Source organism: Scaptodrosophila lebanonensis, unplaced genomic scaffold, assembly GCF_003285725.1.
Source record: "Scaptodrosophila lebanonensis strain 11010-0011.00,11010-0021.00 unplaced genomic scaffold, SlebRS2 tig00000001-arrow-pilon, whole genome shotgun sequence".
Lineage (NCBI taxonomy): Eukaryota > Metazoa > Arthropoda > Insecta > Diptera > Drosophilidae > Scaptodrosophila > Scaptodrosophila lebanonensis.
In genome coordinates, this window is record NW_022060529.1 from 6,552,258 (window position 1) to 6,567,824 (window position 15,567).

A 15,567-nucleotide genomic window follows, 5' to 3' on the forward strand; every position below is an offset into this window, starting at 1 on the left:
CCGATTAAGGGAAAATTTTAATTGAGGAAATTTATAAATTGTTTATTGACAAGTGCTTTAGTTTCTGTAATGAGCGTAGAAGAGACCGATAAGATTAAGTAAAAAATGTATATTGCCGAATTTAAATACAAAATACATTTCGCACATTTTTAATTTCATCAAAAGCTCGTATTAACTTCGTTTGTATGTACATATGTATGCATGTACTTATGCATATTTGAACATAGCGATCCATTTCACATTTCAATCTTTTTCCTTGATGAGCTTTAAACCATTAAATTCCCCAAAATAAATTAACTAATATAACATAGGAAAAATTTGTATACCAAAATTCCAGATGATTATAAGTTATTAAATTTACAATTAGAAATGTATGCTGGTGTCATTTAGTGAATGCCTTCCAATGGAGTGTAGGTCTTATATTGGTACAATTCCGGTCCGCCATAGCCGTAAAGGAGTTTTCCTCGTCCATTTTCATCGTAGTACGGATAGCGATACTTTGGTCTGTGCAAAAAGACATTATTACAAGGTGTCAATATTGTTAAATTCATACATTTATCTAAATTACCTTTCAAAATATTGAAAATTTGGCGCTCTTGGTTGAACGGTAGCATATGTTATGTTCACCACAAACGAGACGAGGATCAAAAAAAACTAAAATATAATAAGTTTTATAATCATTTTTAAAGGGAGACACAAGAATGATGGCTGTTATTTTTATTGTCTGTGCACTTTAACATATACAAAAGTAATGGAGGTTCAGTTCACACATCAGTTCAGTGTGCCATATAGGCACATAAAAATTGTAATAAATGCACACGAATTTTGACGGCGGTGCCTTGCATGAAGTAACTTTAAAAAGTGGTCAGCAAATAATAACAACAACGAGTTGTGTTATGTAACAAAATACAGCAAACGACAAGCGATGCCGCCGACTTGGGCAGCTAGTTTGGCTGAGATTATGACACATTTTTGCTTCCTTTGCGTCTTCAGCTCGCAGTTAACTTGGCCAAAACAAAGAGAGAGATAGAGAGAAACAGCAAAAGAGCGCATGCGTTTATGGTGGAAAACCCGCTACAAGCGCACACACTCATCCATTCATTGAGCAATACGCTGGTCAAGGTCTCTAGGGGGATGTGGGGGCTTATCGTATTTGGCGCGACATCATTTCGAAATGTGTCAATTCGCTGGACAAACAAAACACAAAACACACTTTGGAGTTCATTGAGAATTCAATCCACATTTTCGTAAAGACGGGGCTAACGACAAAGGCAACGACAGAAACAATTTTCTTTTTAGCCAGCCGCCGACTTTCGCGTAGACGCAGCGGAAATTGTGTCAGCGCGTTAATGTGCGAGTTTTAGATTATAAATGCTAATTAAGCGGGTCAACTAAACTAATATCAAAGTGAAATGCCAAGACTCACAGACAGCAATAGCGCATTCAAATTTGCCATCGTTCGGGCTAACTAAATGCGGAACTAAATTTAAAAAAAGTAAATTTATTTACTAATCTCGTGAATAATTTAAGGTGTAACGTGTTTTTTCTATTGCTCTTGCAGTTGCGACGCTGCAATGCACGAAGTTGTGCGCGACACGTTTGTTTGGTAACTGAATACGCATTTGGCTTTAAAGCGAGTGCTTCCTCGACTTGAGCACAACTGAGCGGTTTGGTTTGGCTAGTGAGCTTCATTTCGGCGCTCTGAATGGAGCGCGTAAAGCTAAGCTTAGCCATCAAAGCTTTACAATCTTTTGATGCATATGTACATAAATACATATTGGCCAATGTACACAGTTTGTTATGGGGTGGGTGTCTTTCGTCTCTGTTTTGATTTTATATGAAATGTCTTCAACAAAACAAAAAACTTATGCAACTTACTCTTAAAGATGGATGAAAGTGAAAGTACTCAAGCTGCTTGTGCTCTCTTTTCGATTGAGTGAGCGCAACTCTGCATAACGGTTAAATAACAATGATTCACAGCTGTTAACCCATTGGTTTTAACTCAAACATCCTGCAAAGTTACAAAGCGTAGAATTTGAACAACTCTCCTCAGCGCACATATGTAGGTATAGATTGGCTCATCTGTCGCTCTTAGTTTTAAATGGATCCTATAAATGTTTGCCTATTAAATAAAATTACATATGCAAGTATATTTGATCTACGTAAGTATTTAGGAAGATATGAAATTTATTTGAAATATTCAGAATAATTATCTTCTATAGTTTCGTTAGTACTTGTATAATTATAATTTAACGGATAGCAAATGTTTGAAAGATATACAAGTAATGTAAGTATATCGTGCATGGACATCGATGGGTTAATGATTGAGTTAGCTCTGGTGAAGTTTTGTTTCCTCAACATGCCACGAAGAGAGACTAGAGGCAATTACGCTGCCGGAAAATTGGCAAAAGTGGTTAGGCAGCAAGCACAACTAAGTTTTGACAATTTAAGTAAGTTAGTGAGTGAAGCGATTATTACTTCACATGAGCTCCGGCACGTAGACTCAGTGGCATTGTTTGCTAGTCAGCTGTTTGAAGGAACAACAACAATATTAACAAAAGGTAGCCAACAATAGCAGCAACAATTTGTGTGTAGCGCAAAAATATTGGAATTGAGGCCAAATTACTAAAGTGGTTTGTTTGGTCGGTTGCTCTTAAGTTAAGTGGCTTTTGGCCAGATGCTGATCGTGATAATGAAGTTCATGTCGATGTCGACGCTGCTGGAGTTGACGTTAATGTTGATGACACAGCCGCCCTTGATCAACCGGGGCGTTATGTAATCTCTGCAGCAATCGATAGCGGCAGCAAATACAATGAATGACAAGCCAGTTTTTGTTACCAATATTTTTTTGTAGGTAAATTAAATTATTTGTTTGTGCAACTCAGCTTGTTCTCGGAGTCGCCGTCTCATGGGTAATATTTAGAATTATTAGAAAACTTGAAGTGGCGACTGAAAAGTGCCACCCGTGGAGTCAAGGTCAAAAGTTAACCACACTGTTAGAAATTGTTGTTCAAATATAGTTATAATGCATATGAATGTACCCCTTGGCCATAGAAAATTAGCATTTCGTCTTGGAAAATTTAGTGCCACATTTGTGGGTTTTTAAAAGTATTGTTATTGTTGCCGGCATTCACATTGCGGTGTGCTTTTGTGCATGTTTGCGTTTTGCTTTGTAACTTCTTTTCTTTGTCTTGATTTGTGAGTTATTTTGTTTGCAGTAAACAAGAAGTGCGGGCCTGTTTTTTTACGTGGTTTTCGCCTTTTTATAAAAACATACATACATATGTATGTATATATACTCGAACATGTATGCATATGTATTGCTTGAATATTTTTTGGATTTTTTCTTCATTGGCGGTTGGTTGCGTTTTATGCAAGAGCGCGACTTCAGTGATCAATGGTCCAGTGACTCGCACGTACTTGGCCACAAAACACGCGGCTTAAATTGCAAGTGAGTGTTTGAAAACATAATTTACACTGAAGTGTCGGCTTAAAATGTTGCAGTTGCGTTTGTTATGTGTGTTAAGTGTAAGTGAAAAATTCCAATTAAAATGTAAAATCAAATTTAAATAAATTACTTAAACATGCAAAAGGTGAACCAAGTGAAGAAATAAAAACTAAATCAGTATATTATTATTACTTTTTTTTTTAACGATGTATGTAATGTAGTTTCAGCTGAATTATACAAAAATAAATATTTTGCGGTAAACTGCGTAAAAAATGATGCTAGTGAAGCATACTAAGTATGTATGTATGTATATGAAGTACATTTAACATCTGTGAAGAGTGTAAAGCTGAAAATGGAGTCAAGAGTAATTCTTAACGCTATATTTTGGGCATAAATAACTCTATTGGCGCTAGCTTTGAAGCAATATAAACCATCAATACTCATGAAGGCAATTGCTATGAGCCATTAATAAATTGCTCATAAATTGTCAGGTTTCGAGTTTACAATACATGGAAATAACATATCTTTGCAATAGAAAGCTTAAACTAACTATTCATTGTGAAATCGGACCAACTTTATCCAGCTTTTAAACTCAGTAAAAAACATGTTTACATTAACAAATGAGATTTTCGTAGTGCTTTACATGTTTGTTTCTGCATCATTGCCCGCCTACCGATGGCTTTATCTTGCGCCTCATAAGCGAAACTTTGCAAAATAATGTCGCGGGCGAACCCATAACACACGAGCGGACAGAGTGGAACTTCGATCCTGAAGCAGCAAAAAAAGCACGTGCCCTTTATTATGAGGTCCGTTGAAATACTTGTTATAAGAAAATTGTTCAAAAATTAACTTTGTGCATATTTCGTATTCATTTCAGAAAAATGGGTATCGCTCGGCTGCGTTCATTGAGCGTCTGGGCGTCGGCCTAGATGGACGGCATGAGGAGCGACGTTTGGCGCAAAAGGAACGAGATGTGGGCCGTCTAAATGGGGAGCATAATATTAATAACCCTGTGCGTTCGTTATAGTTATATATTATTGTCATACAAATGCATTATTTAATTATGTTATATTTAAAACGTATGCTGTAGATTTCAATTCTTCATCAGCATAATCCATAATATGCGAAAAATGTGGAACGTTGTCATCATTTTAATTTACAGCGATTAATTGTCATTGTGCGCATTAATGTGCTTCACAAGGATTTGTGTAATTCGCCAGCCTTGCACACAAATGTATGTGCATGTAAGTATACATATGCATATATACATACATATGTATGTATGCCATTTATGTTTGTGTGATTGCATGTAGTGGATCATTATAATGACTGCATTTGTTGGCGAGCTTTGGGCGGCGGGAGTAGCATGCGTGTTGTTGTGTGGCTTTAATAAACGTTATTAGCGCAGTCAGAAGCCCTCTATCCCACCTCGCCTCCCATCCAATGTTCATTGCTGACTGTAATGTGGCCCATTGTGCGGGGACGACAATTGCAGTAATTACATTTTGCCAGCAAAAGTAGCTACTTTCGTAATTTCATAATGCTGCACATAATTGAAGCCAATTTCGCTAGACGTCGTAATCGGGACATCCCTTGCGAAATAAGTAGAATTTATGGGCATGTACTTACAACCTGTAATAGGGTTTCATCTTATTTTTAAGCGACTTCCATACGAATATGCTGAAATCAATTATTAATTGATTAAATAATTTGACGTTTTTGAAAAATGTATATTACTGATCTCCTTTGCAATCTTTTCCTCTCCTTCACTTTGATGTCAGGTCTTGGCAATATCAGAAGAGCTTGTGCGGTTATAGGTGACCTGACCCTCATCTTTAATTCACCAATATGAGCATAGAAGGCCCTTAGAAATATTATGATTTGAAGCAGGTAGGAAACTATAAATACAAATAACTCGTACGGTGGGTTGATTTTGCTTAAAAAAATTATTTTAAAAAAAACCAATAATATATCTAATAACAACCGATTGTAAAACACAACCTACTAAATATATACGAAGCTCTGTTTTATGAGATTGTTGAATTGGATTCAATATTAGTATTTGTATGTACGAGTATGTAGGCCTTGCAACAATAATTGGGTCATAAAAAGTACATGTGTTTGATGCCATAATGTTCGCTTGGGTGGCTATCAGTCGGCGCCGTTAAGTATGCAACAATAAAATTGTGGTTTACACAATTATATAGTCATTATCAGCAGATTATCATACAGACTCAATCATACGCATACAATTGATGTTGCAACGGAAATTAACAGGCGTTTGTGCAAACTGCGAAATGAATAAAATTATTGAACAATACGGGACTTTCAATCAATCTGTGCTGAAGTTGAAAAGCGCGTACAGATATGCGTTGCGGAAATTACATTACTGTGAACTGTGAAAATCGGTTTCGATGGCCAACCACATAGATGAACATGTGGCGTATACGTAATTCAGCACAAATGATAACACCATAAAATTGTTTAATAAATTGTTAATACCGCAATGTAAACATGTGTGAGGGGAAGAGTGGGAATGGATACATGGGTAAATGAAGATAAGCGCTCTGCGTGTGAACCACACAGTTGTGGTACTAATTTAATACAAAATCAAACATACGATTTGATAACTTCTGATAAGCACGACAGCCTACACATATTAATATATCAGGTCCTATTAATATATCAGACCTATCTTTTGCAAATTAGTATTTTCAAAAACGATAAGTATATTGAAAGACTAATATATTCTAATATAGAGACAGACATTCTTTGAAAAGCTATTTACTGAGTAGTTTAAGTTTAATGAGAAGCAGAAAGAGCTTTACTTTTTTGCACGCACGCTTGAAATATATTTTTTCATCAGCTCTTGCTGATATCAAGAGCAACATCAAATAAAAAATTAATAATGATATAAAGGTGTTATCGTAACAGGCCGCCTACAATATTCGTCCAATAAATTGTGTCGTGTTGCTGGGGTATTAGTATTCATTTTGTGGCGATTTGTGCGAGCGATATCAATTGCTGTGAAAGCGGATTATGCGTCATAAAAAAGAGTTGAGTTCAATTTACGAGTGTGGTGCATATAGGTATGTATACAATGTATACTGTCATTCTGTTTTACGCAATACCTATTAAATGTTTTGCTAGCTGACTGCTTTTAATTGGCCAATTCTTTGTGATAGAAAATAATAGAAACACAAATCCACATCCCATTTTAGTCCTTGTTGTTTTTATGGCTAGACAGCGCATTAGTATTGCTCAGGCCACAATTTGTTGCTACATATACTCGTACATGTATGTACATACTTATGTATACGATTATGTGTGTTTTCATATATATATGGTCGTAAAAAAAAGGCATTTGATTCTCCAAGTGCCTATTAGTCGCGCATTCGCCATTAGTCCCATATTTATGCGTTAGCTTATTGAGCAAATGCACCTGGCAGTCAAAGTTGAATTTCTTAATGCATTTCCGTTTCGCCAATTGAAGTCAAACTCACCAAGGACTAACTGCAGGCGACCACTAACGTGCGCAACAAGAGCGACAGCAGCAGAAACAACAACAGCATTATATAAAAGCAATTCATGGCATTTTCTGCAACTGACTGACGAACTAAAGAGAAAATCAACGTGACTTTTTCTCCTTTGTGTTTCTGCATTAACTTTCGCATAAAATGTAATTTATAAAATGTAATATAATATGAACAGCACACAGTGGTAGGGGAAGAAAATGACCGTAGAGAAGGGCTCGTGAAACTTATGAATTCTGGTAAGAAAATAAATTATGTTAATTAAGGATGAATGCTGTTAATAAAATTGAATTTAAAAATACTTGTATTACATTTCATTGCCAAGGTGAAAAGTAAACAGAAGCGTTGACATTAACTGTTTGTAAAAATGTTTTGGGGCAGACTTGTTATTATTTAAATCTTTTTTAAATATCACTGAATGGATCTATAGCGGTAAGAAAAATAACCAGCATATATAGCACTAGATCGATCATATAGGGTGGTTCGATATTCGAAATGAAATACATAGTGAGCGTGAGTAAGCGTGACACGTCCTCTCACGCTCTCACATCTAGCTGATACAACAATGCCATAATGTCAACTGTCTTTGTCCTTGTGCTGCACACAGTGCTGGGTCGGAGCTGGGTCGTCGTCATTGGGCAACCTGCGGCTGCTGCTACTGCTACTGTCGGCGCTCCTGCTTCTGCTGCCAGTTATGTGGATGCTGCTGTGACAGCGGATTCTCATCGAGTCGCTGTTCGCAGCATTTATTTTATTTCATTAAGACGAGCGAAATTGTGTTCGGTTGTCGCTGCAGGCGGGCGCAACTCTTTGCATAACCACAATTTAGCATATCCTTGTGCCTTTTTATTTGGGGTAATTACATGCACATTGAGATTCTTATTGTCCCTGGCCGAGTGCAGGCCAATTTCAAATTTTATCTGCCGTTGACAGTTTGCTTTTTATTATACACTCTTCGCAATTGAATTGTTGTGCATGCGTGTACGTGGTTTGGTGTATGTTTGTGTGAAAGAGTGCTGTGCGCCTTTTAATGGCATTCAATAAGCTTGCCCGCCTGTTTTCGCAATTCCTTACTTGCCCCTTTGTCAAAGCTAAGTAGCAAATCCATTATAAAAACATAACTGCCTCCGTCTTCCCATGCTTGCCCCAACTGGAAGCACTCTGTAAAGTCTATGCGCTGTTGTTATTATTGTTATTTTCTTAGTATTGTTCAACGTCTTATACAATATATTTGTATAGGGCATTTTAATGGTTCTGGATAGATAATATTTCGATGTACGGAAAAATATATATTTAACTGGGTTTGATTAAATATAAGAATTGCTTTGATTCTTGAGATCCCAACAGCTTCTGCTTTCCAAATTTGTATGTTTAAAATAAAATACAAATTTATTGGAAAGCCATTGTAAACTTTGCCGGGGAAAAAAGGTAAACTACGAGTATAATGACGCTGGCAAGAAAATCTGGCATTTTACATATATCAGGATATCATCCATTCCACAAAGAGTTCGCAAGATTTTATTAAAAATTCGAATGTTCCACAAATTACTGTCATATCAAAAGCGATTGCAACATTTCCTACACCTTCTTGCCATCCCAAGAGCTTTTGCACTCGAATTCACTTGATTACAAAGTAATTTATTGGAAAAACAGGCACCCAAGTCCTACAACAACAGGAACAACAACTACTACAAAAAACAACAAAAAGGCAGTTTGCCAGCTACCCTAGGATTTTGCTCAATGTCTGGCAAACAACGGTCTAGCAGCTGCTGTGCATACAAAATGCGCCAAATCCCAAAAATCAACAAACAAATGAAAAGAAAATTCAATAAAATACTTTTCTTGCCAAAAGAAACCAAAGAGACGAAAAGAAAAAAGAAATACCGACGGAGAAGTGGCGAGGCAATGAAAAAAGACCTCTTGGTGAAAACTAATTACAACCAAGCTGAAATTGCGACTTCCAAGTGGGCGTGTTACGCATACGCCCCGTTTATCCAGAGTGTTTCACTTCTTCCTTTTTTTTTGTCCACCATTGCGTAAGGCGCATTTAATTGCGTATGCTGTGCGTGTCAATTCAAAGCATACATTCACACAGGGACAGACAAGCCGAAAGGAAGAGCATCGGTCGGTCTCACAATCATCAACGTCGTCATCGTCACTATATCAACATCTAACTCAAAAAACTCGAATAAAATTAATTATTTTGTCAGTTGATGTGACGATGATGATGGCTCTGCTCTGCAGATCCGTGACAGCCGCAAAGCCACAAGCCCGCCACCTGCCGCAGTGGGAGAAATTGGCATGTTGTGTCAATATAGATGCCCAACTTCAGCATACAGGGCGCGCAACTCTGGGTTGTACTTAACTAACCAGCAAGCCAGAGTAGACTGACAAAAAAAGGGAGCCGTTGACATCGACGCTTGCCTGCGGTCATGTTATTTTTTGCAATTTGCACGCAGCTAGCGTGAGGTCACAAAGCTGTTCTGTTTGCAGGCAGGTTGGGTAGCAGTCGTTGAATTCGTCAAGTTAAAAATCTGACATAGATGGCATTCGAATTCGGAGTAAAATCTTGTCTTTCGAGTGTTTTTTCAAAGGAAAGTTAGAGGTGCATGAAACTGTTATTTCTAAAAAAGGCAAGCTTAAAATATGGGAAAAAATTAATAGTAGTAACTTAATAGTAATAATTTAAAAGTGATATTATAAATGTAATAGGCATTACTATTCCTTCAGAAATCTTATTTATCAAAATGTTGGCTACTTAATATATTTCGATAACAATTGTTCAAATATTATTCTAAGCATGCACCAAATTATTTTAATTTAAAAAGTATTAACATTTTCTTGTAAATATTGGCAGATGCTGAAGTAAATAGTTTAGTTTTACCAATAAATGTATAATTGTGTTGATATTTTGCTTTTAGAATTAATGGATACAAACAATATAAATTTCCTTTATTTATTGTATTTTTTACGACTATTCCAATAAATGTTACTGTTCGCAGCTATATGTACGTAAATGTATAAATCAACTTTACCAAATTATGTTACAAATTTTCAACAAATTCTATCTAATATAATTCAAGAGCATCTACTATATAAAAAATATGCAAATCCATAAGCAAACTCTTTTTTATAAATCATAGCCAACCACAGATTTACAAACAATTAGATAACAATTTTGTGACAAAATAAAAATTGGAAATGCTTTGATTATTTTCGATTTTTATTTTTAGGGTGGTTGGATATGCAATTTTTATTTTTGTTCTTTTTGGGCGGTGGCTAAAAAATTTCATTACAATTCGAAGCAGAGTTTAAAAAAAGGAACGCACAAAAGTATGCAACACGAAATTGCGGCGCAGTTAAATGCGAAACAAAGGCAACAAAAAGTAGCGATGGTAACGAGAAAACGGCACTGCAACAGACAAAGATTAAATGAACGCTAAACTGGCAAAGGGAATCGGGAATAGCAAAAAGTGCTCATGAAAAAATAGCACAGACACACACAAAATTACATAAGCACATATATACACACATGCATATGCATGTACTCGTATACACACATGCACAAATGTGTGGCCCATGCTGCATATGTGCTAATCTTCGGCGTTGATGTTTTGTTGCAGCTTTTAGGCGCAAACGTTTATTGCATTTAGTTTTCATTTTCCAGCCATGCTAAAAGTCAAACAAACCGAAAAACTGAAACCCCTTACCATTCTGACCCGACTCAGCGCTGCGGACCTGAAATTGCAATGGCAACGTTTAGCGTTGATGGGCTGGAGGGAAGATTTGATGGGTGGAAGAGAGATTGTGAGGGAGGGCGAAAGGGAGGCTTGGAATAAATGAATAAAAATGCCAACTTATTTGCACATGCTGAATTTAAGCGGTTTTAATTTGTACGCGCCCAAAAAATAAAAGCAGCAAACGAAATTGTTATAAATAAATAAACAAAAAAGTAACAAATTTCATTTCTGCAACGTTTTTGTTTGTGTTAAATTGTGTGCAACTTTTTCGTTCTTGTTGTTTTGTGAGCGCGCAAATAAGGAAATTTACAGCACTTATGCAAACTCACACATATCCACACCCACACACATGCAAACTTACGTACATACATATTAATTCATGTGCAGGCACACAGACGCAATTGAATGCAATTTTCCATGGTATATTAAAAATTTTTTTTGCTTGGCGCATTTCGTAGCTTGCCTCATTTCTTTTTTTTTTCAAGTTTTTTGTTTCTGTATGGTTTCCTTTTTTTGGTGCCAATTGTGTTGTGTGTTACATTTCCGTCTGATGGGGCTGGGTGTTACACACATACAAAGGCATGTCCATGTGTGTTGTTGTCTGCAGGGTGCACTTTTTATTTTATTACGCGCACATTATGATGCAGCCATTGCTCATTGAAGGCGTAGCAGCAGCAAAACAATAACAATGAAAACCGTTTTTAATGAAATTTTTGAACAAGTTTTCATGGCAGGAAGAGGTACGAGTACAGCCACATGGTATATACAAAATCACACACATACGCGCGTGTGTTTGTGTTATTTTCAATATTTTTAACTTTTTCTACTGTCTTTTGCCCTTTAACCTCAAATTAGAATAAACAATATGAGATGGCTCCTAACCAACAAAAAACTGTCACTGAAAAACAAAGTGATTGTTTATAAGTCCAGCATCGCTCCCTCTTCGCGATATGGCTTACAAGTTTATGGAATCGCTGCAAAGTCACACCTGCAGAAAATCCGGGTCCTGCAAGCGAAAACCCTTCGCCTCCTAACTGGTGCTCCCTGGTACATGAAAACGGCACACATAGAAAGGGATCTAGGGGTGCAAAAAGTTGGAGACGTGCTAAAGAGATCACACCCTGCTGAACTTCCCAATAGATTTATTTAATATAAGTATAAATAATTAATAATTAAATAAAATAAATAATTAAATAAGACTAAACTCCTAGTTTAAGCTGTATTTGTATATTTCTATAAGTTTAATTTAAGTTGTTGTAAATAATAACAGTAAAATTAAAGTTTTACCAAAAATTAACAACAAAAAAAAATTCAACCTCAAAATAATATTATACTATATGAATTTGAAATGTTATTCACTTCAACACTTGTTACGAATTTCAAATGATTTCTTTCAATTGTTTATTGGCCACTTGAATGGCAAAAAAAAATGCTAACCATTCCAGCCAATCTGCTCATCAACACATATGCCAGTAAATACTTACTTATAACCACAGCTCAAGCCTCAACTATATAATTTCGCAGAATTGGTGTTGCTTTGTGTTATTCTGTATAGCTGGATTTTCGGCACGCTTCGCTGCTACAAAAGGTGTGTGATTACAATTGTTGTTTGTTGTTGGTAGGCATGTAACGCCCATACATAAATAGTGCATCGCATATGCATGCTTAAACTGAACGCCAAGTAAACGCCAGCAAGGTGATGAAAAGAACAAAAAAGTACACTATTGAGTCTTGACCGGTTCAAGCGTTTTATTGTCATCATCTCCCAGCATTCTGTTGTTTGTATGTTTTTGTTTGCATATGCTTGGCCATTTTGGTATTGTTAGTTCACCTTTGTTGTTTGGCTGTGCATGTGGGCCTGCGAAGTAAAAACGGTAGCCATTTGCCATTGTTCGTGCCCAATTTTTATGTAATTCAAGTGCACAACAATGCAAAGGTAATTCTCACGAATTCCGTTTCTTTCCTCCACATGCGGCGCACACACATGAATGTCTCTGACTCCGGTTCTGTTTGCAAGCCAAGAAGGTGGCAAATGTGCTAACGCCCACAAGAAATAGACGAGAAATGGCAAAAACACACGTACATATGTTGAAAGATGAGTCCTTTGGCGACAACAGAAGCCGCATTATTATCGGGAAATGGCATATTTGTGTCGGCATTTTAGCTTTCAAGTGGTCGGCGAAAATTCAAATGAGTTTCGGCTCAGCAGATCAGAAACTTGGATATGTTAGCGGTAATCTTTGGCAGAAATTTGGTGGAAACGCACAACAGAAACCTTTCGCATATGCATATGTTCTTTAATTTTGTACTTAATGGGTGTCAATGTGTTCCAGATAAGCCTGGGCTACTGCTCATGCTCAGCTCATGTGTGGTATGCTACTTGGAATTGCTTATCGCTGGGAATCTCCATGGGAAGTGTGCCACAGCGTCTCTTGGTCTGCTCTGTTTAGAATACTCGTAGATTCCCGGAGTAGTGTTTCACTTTTAGAAAAAATCAATATAAATAGAAGAAATCTAGCTAAATGGTAAATTTGGCCGAAAGTGAGTTTAGACCCATATTCTTTGGAAATTCGGAAAAACGTTTTCAAGACCAAATGAACGCAGAATAATTTTTCTTTAGAGTTCGTTCAGAAAATTTAACATTAAAATATAGTAACTATTGTATAATTTTAAGCGTTCGTATTTAGTTGCGCTTTAACTTCTTTCCCAGTGTACTTGGGTCGATAGCTGGCAGGCATAATAAGCGTTTCAATATTATCAAGAGAAAAATGAAAGAGACAACGTGCTTGGGTTATTTGTATGCGGTCTGCCGTTGCTACTGGTTTGGGTGACGGGTTCCGAAGCCGTCTGGCCAACGGAAGTTTTCATTTAGTGTACGAATACTCGTATGTGTGGGCTAGCATCCAACACTCAACTGCTGGGCACTGCTGGAATATTAAATTATGAAACTTAATGTCAAACAAATGTGTGGCTTAACTTTTCCAGAATGGTCGCATAAGCTGTCTGTGAGTGAGTTGTTTGGTTACGCAGCCGCAAGCAACGAAGGATATTGAATAATTTGTGCGCGCATATACATACAAAGTATATACATACATATATATGCCCTTATGTGAGCTTATGGTAGCATCCAAGTATCTGTGATTGCTAACCAGAAGCAAGTTAACAACTCATTTATTGGAATTAAATTCATATATGGCTTTGATCGTTTTCTCAAAGGGTTTAAGATATAGTTTTCTGACAAAACAAAAATAAGAGTGGTTGGATTAGGAGAGTATAAATATATACCAGTGCATACACATATTATTTAATTATATTTATTCTTTAAACTGTATTGGTGAGAAATTCTACTGTAATTACAAAAGCATATTTTCAATAGAAGCTACTTAATAGGCCACACACAGTCAAGTCAATATTGTACCTAAAGTCAAAGGCAAAAAATCAAATTGAAACCCCATTCCCACGCCCCGAAACAACACAGATTTCACGCTCAGAAACTGACAGCAAACACCCGAGTACACAGAGACCCAAGACCCTGCCAAGAACACCCACGATACCCCAAACCAATGAGCTTGCTTGACGTTCACTTGCTGCTCAACATCCGGCAGACAATAGAAGCAGACGGTAAGTAGACGAAAACTTTTTAGTTGGATTATATTGAGGGGAAGCACGTTGGCACAAGCACGCATCATTCACCACCCACTACCCACTACCCACCACCCAGCACTACATCGAAACCCTCCACTACGGTCGTCCATCCTCCGCAATCTACCAACTCGCTGCCTCGTATACACACAAAATTCGTTTTATTACTTTGATATATTAGATTTAATGGTTAAGAAAAATGTTGCCACCAGCCTGCACCCGCCGTCGTAATGCCCCCAAGCATCTATTGTTAGACTAAGCCCCATCACCCCGTCCTCGCTCAGCTCTCGTTGCATTTAACCTTATTAAAAGGTGAACACTGGCATGGCACCAGAGAGAATTGCCACAATGTGTTCACTATTCTGGGGCCTGAGAGCTCAACGAGTCTGGTTTGGGGGTACGATTGGTTTGGCAACACGATAATGACCTCAATGTGTAAATGTATGCGTAGCCTAGGAAAGGCAACGTCCAATGAGCTTTCACCAGATCTGCGCATGTCCAATGAGCATATGCTCCCATTTGGGAAGACTCCCTCACACACCATCTTTCTCACGGGGCAGACGTGAGCGCAGTGGGTTTGTCAATGAGCTTTGTACATTGATGTGCTAATTTAGAAATTACAATGAAGTATAGCTTCAATGAGTTTGATTCAATTTGTCATTTCACACTTGGACTAAACGGCTTGGTTGCCATGGCGGCCGTTCCGGGGCTGCACATTTTGAAGTGTGGCCCTCAAGTGGTTCCCATTATGGTTTTGCAATTAAGTACATAACTAAAGAACGTAAGTAACAAAGTAAAGCTTAAATGAAAGTGATTTACTGAATTTAATTAGGAACCATTATCTGGAGACTTTTAGGTTTCCTCGGGACATCAACTTCTTGTAGCTCGTGTAAGAGAAAACTTTTTCATTATTATAGTGTGTACCGGAAAGGTGAAGGAGTATACTAAGAAGCCCAAAGTTGAAGTAAAAGGCTATATTTTAGAGGTGAAATGTTCACCACGGTCCACCCGAATAAACATTACAACTAAGAGCTTTCAAATCATAACATTAAGTGAAACACAACTTCGTCAATCGATAGCGTAAATGAAACTTATCTTGAAAAACCTAATTTCCTTTGAAATCCTCATTTTATCATTATGTATTTTTGTGAGCTCGGGAACTAGATTCTTACATTCTACTAAATGCAATTAGTCCTGAATTGGG

At 37.1% G+C, this 15,567-nt stretch overlaps 2 protein-coding genes across 2 annotated transcripts; one reads left to right on the plus strand and one right to left on the minus strand.

Moving 5' to 3' along the window:
- Positions 1 to 108: 108 nt before the first annotated feature.
- Positions 109 to 1,563, minus strand: LOC115634248. Its single transcript, XM_030531842.1, has 3 exons — positions 1,427 to 1,563; positions 569 to 654; positions 109 to 504 (listed from the first exon to the last, which is right to left on the minus strand). Exons 1-3 carry the CDS (start codon positions 1,454 to 1,456, stop codon positions 387 to 389), a joined length of 234 nt encoding a protein of 77 aa, XP_030387702.1. The 5' UTR covers positions 1,457 to 1,563; the 3' UTR covers positions 109 to 386.
- Positions 1,564 to 3,800: 2,237 nt separating this feature from the next.
- LOC115634671 lies at positions 3,801 to 4,475 on the plus strand. The gene is made up of 3 exons (XM_030532530.1): positions 3,801 to 3,812; positions 4,084 to 4,254; positions 4,326 to 4,475. Exons 1-3 carry the CDS (start codon positions 3,801 to 3,803, stop codon positions 4,473 to 4,475), a joined length of 333 nt encoding a protein of 110 aa, XP_030388390.1.
- Positions 4,476 to 15,567: the final 11,092 nt, after the last annotated feature.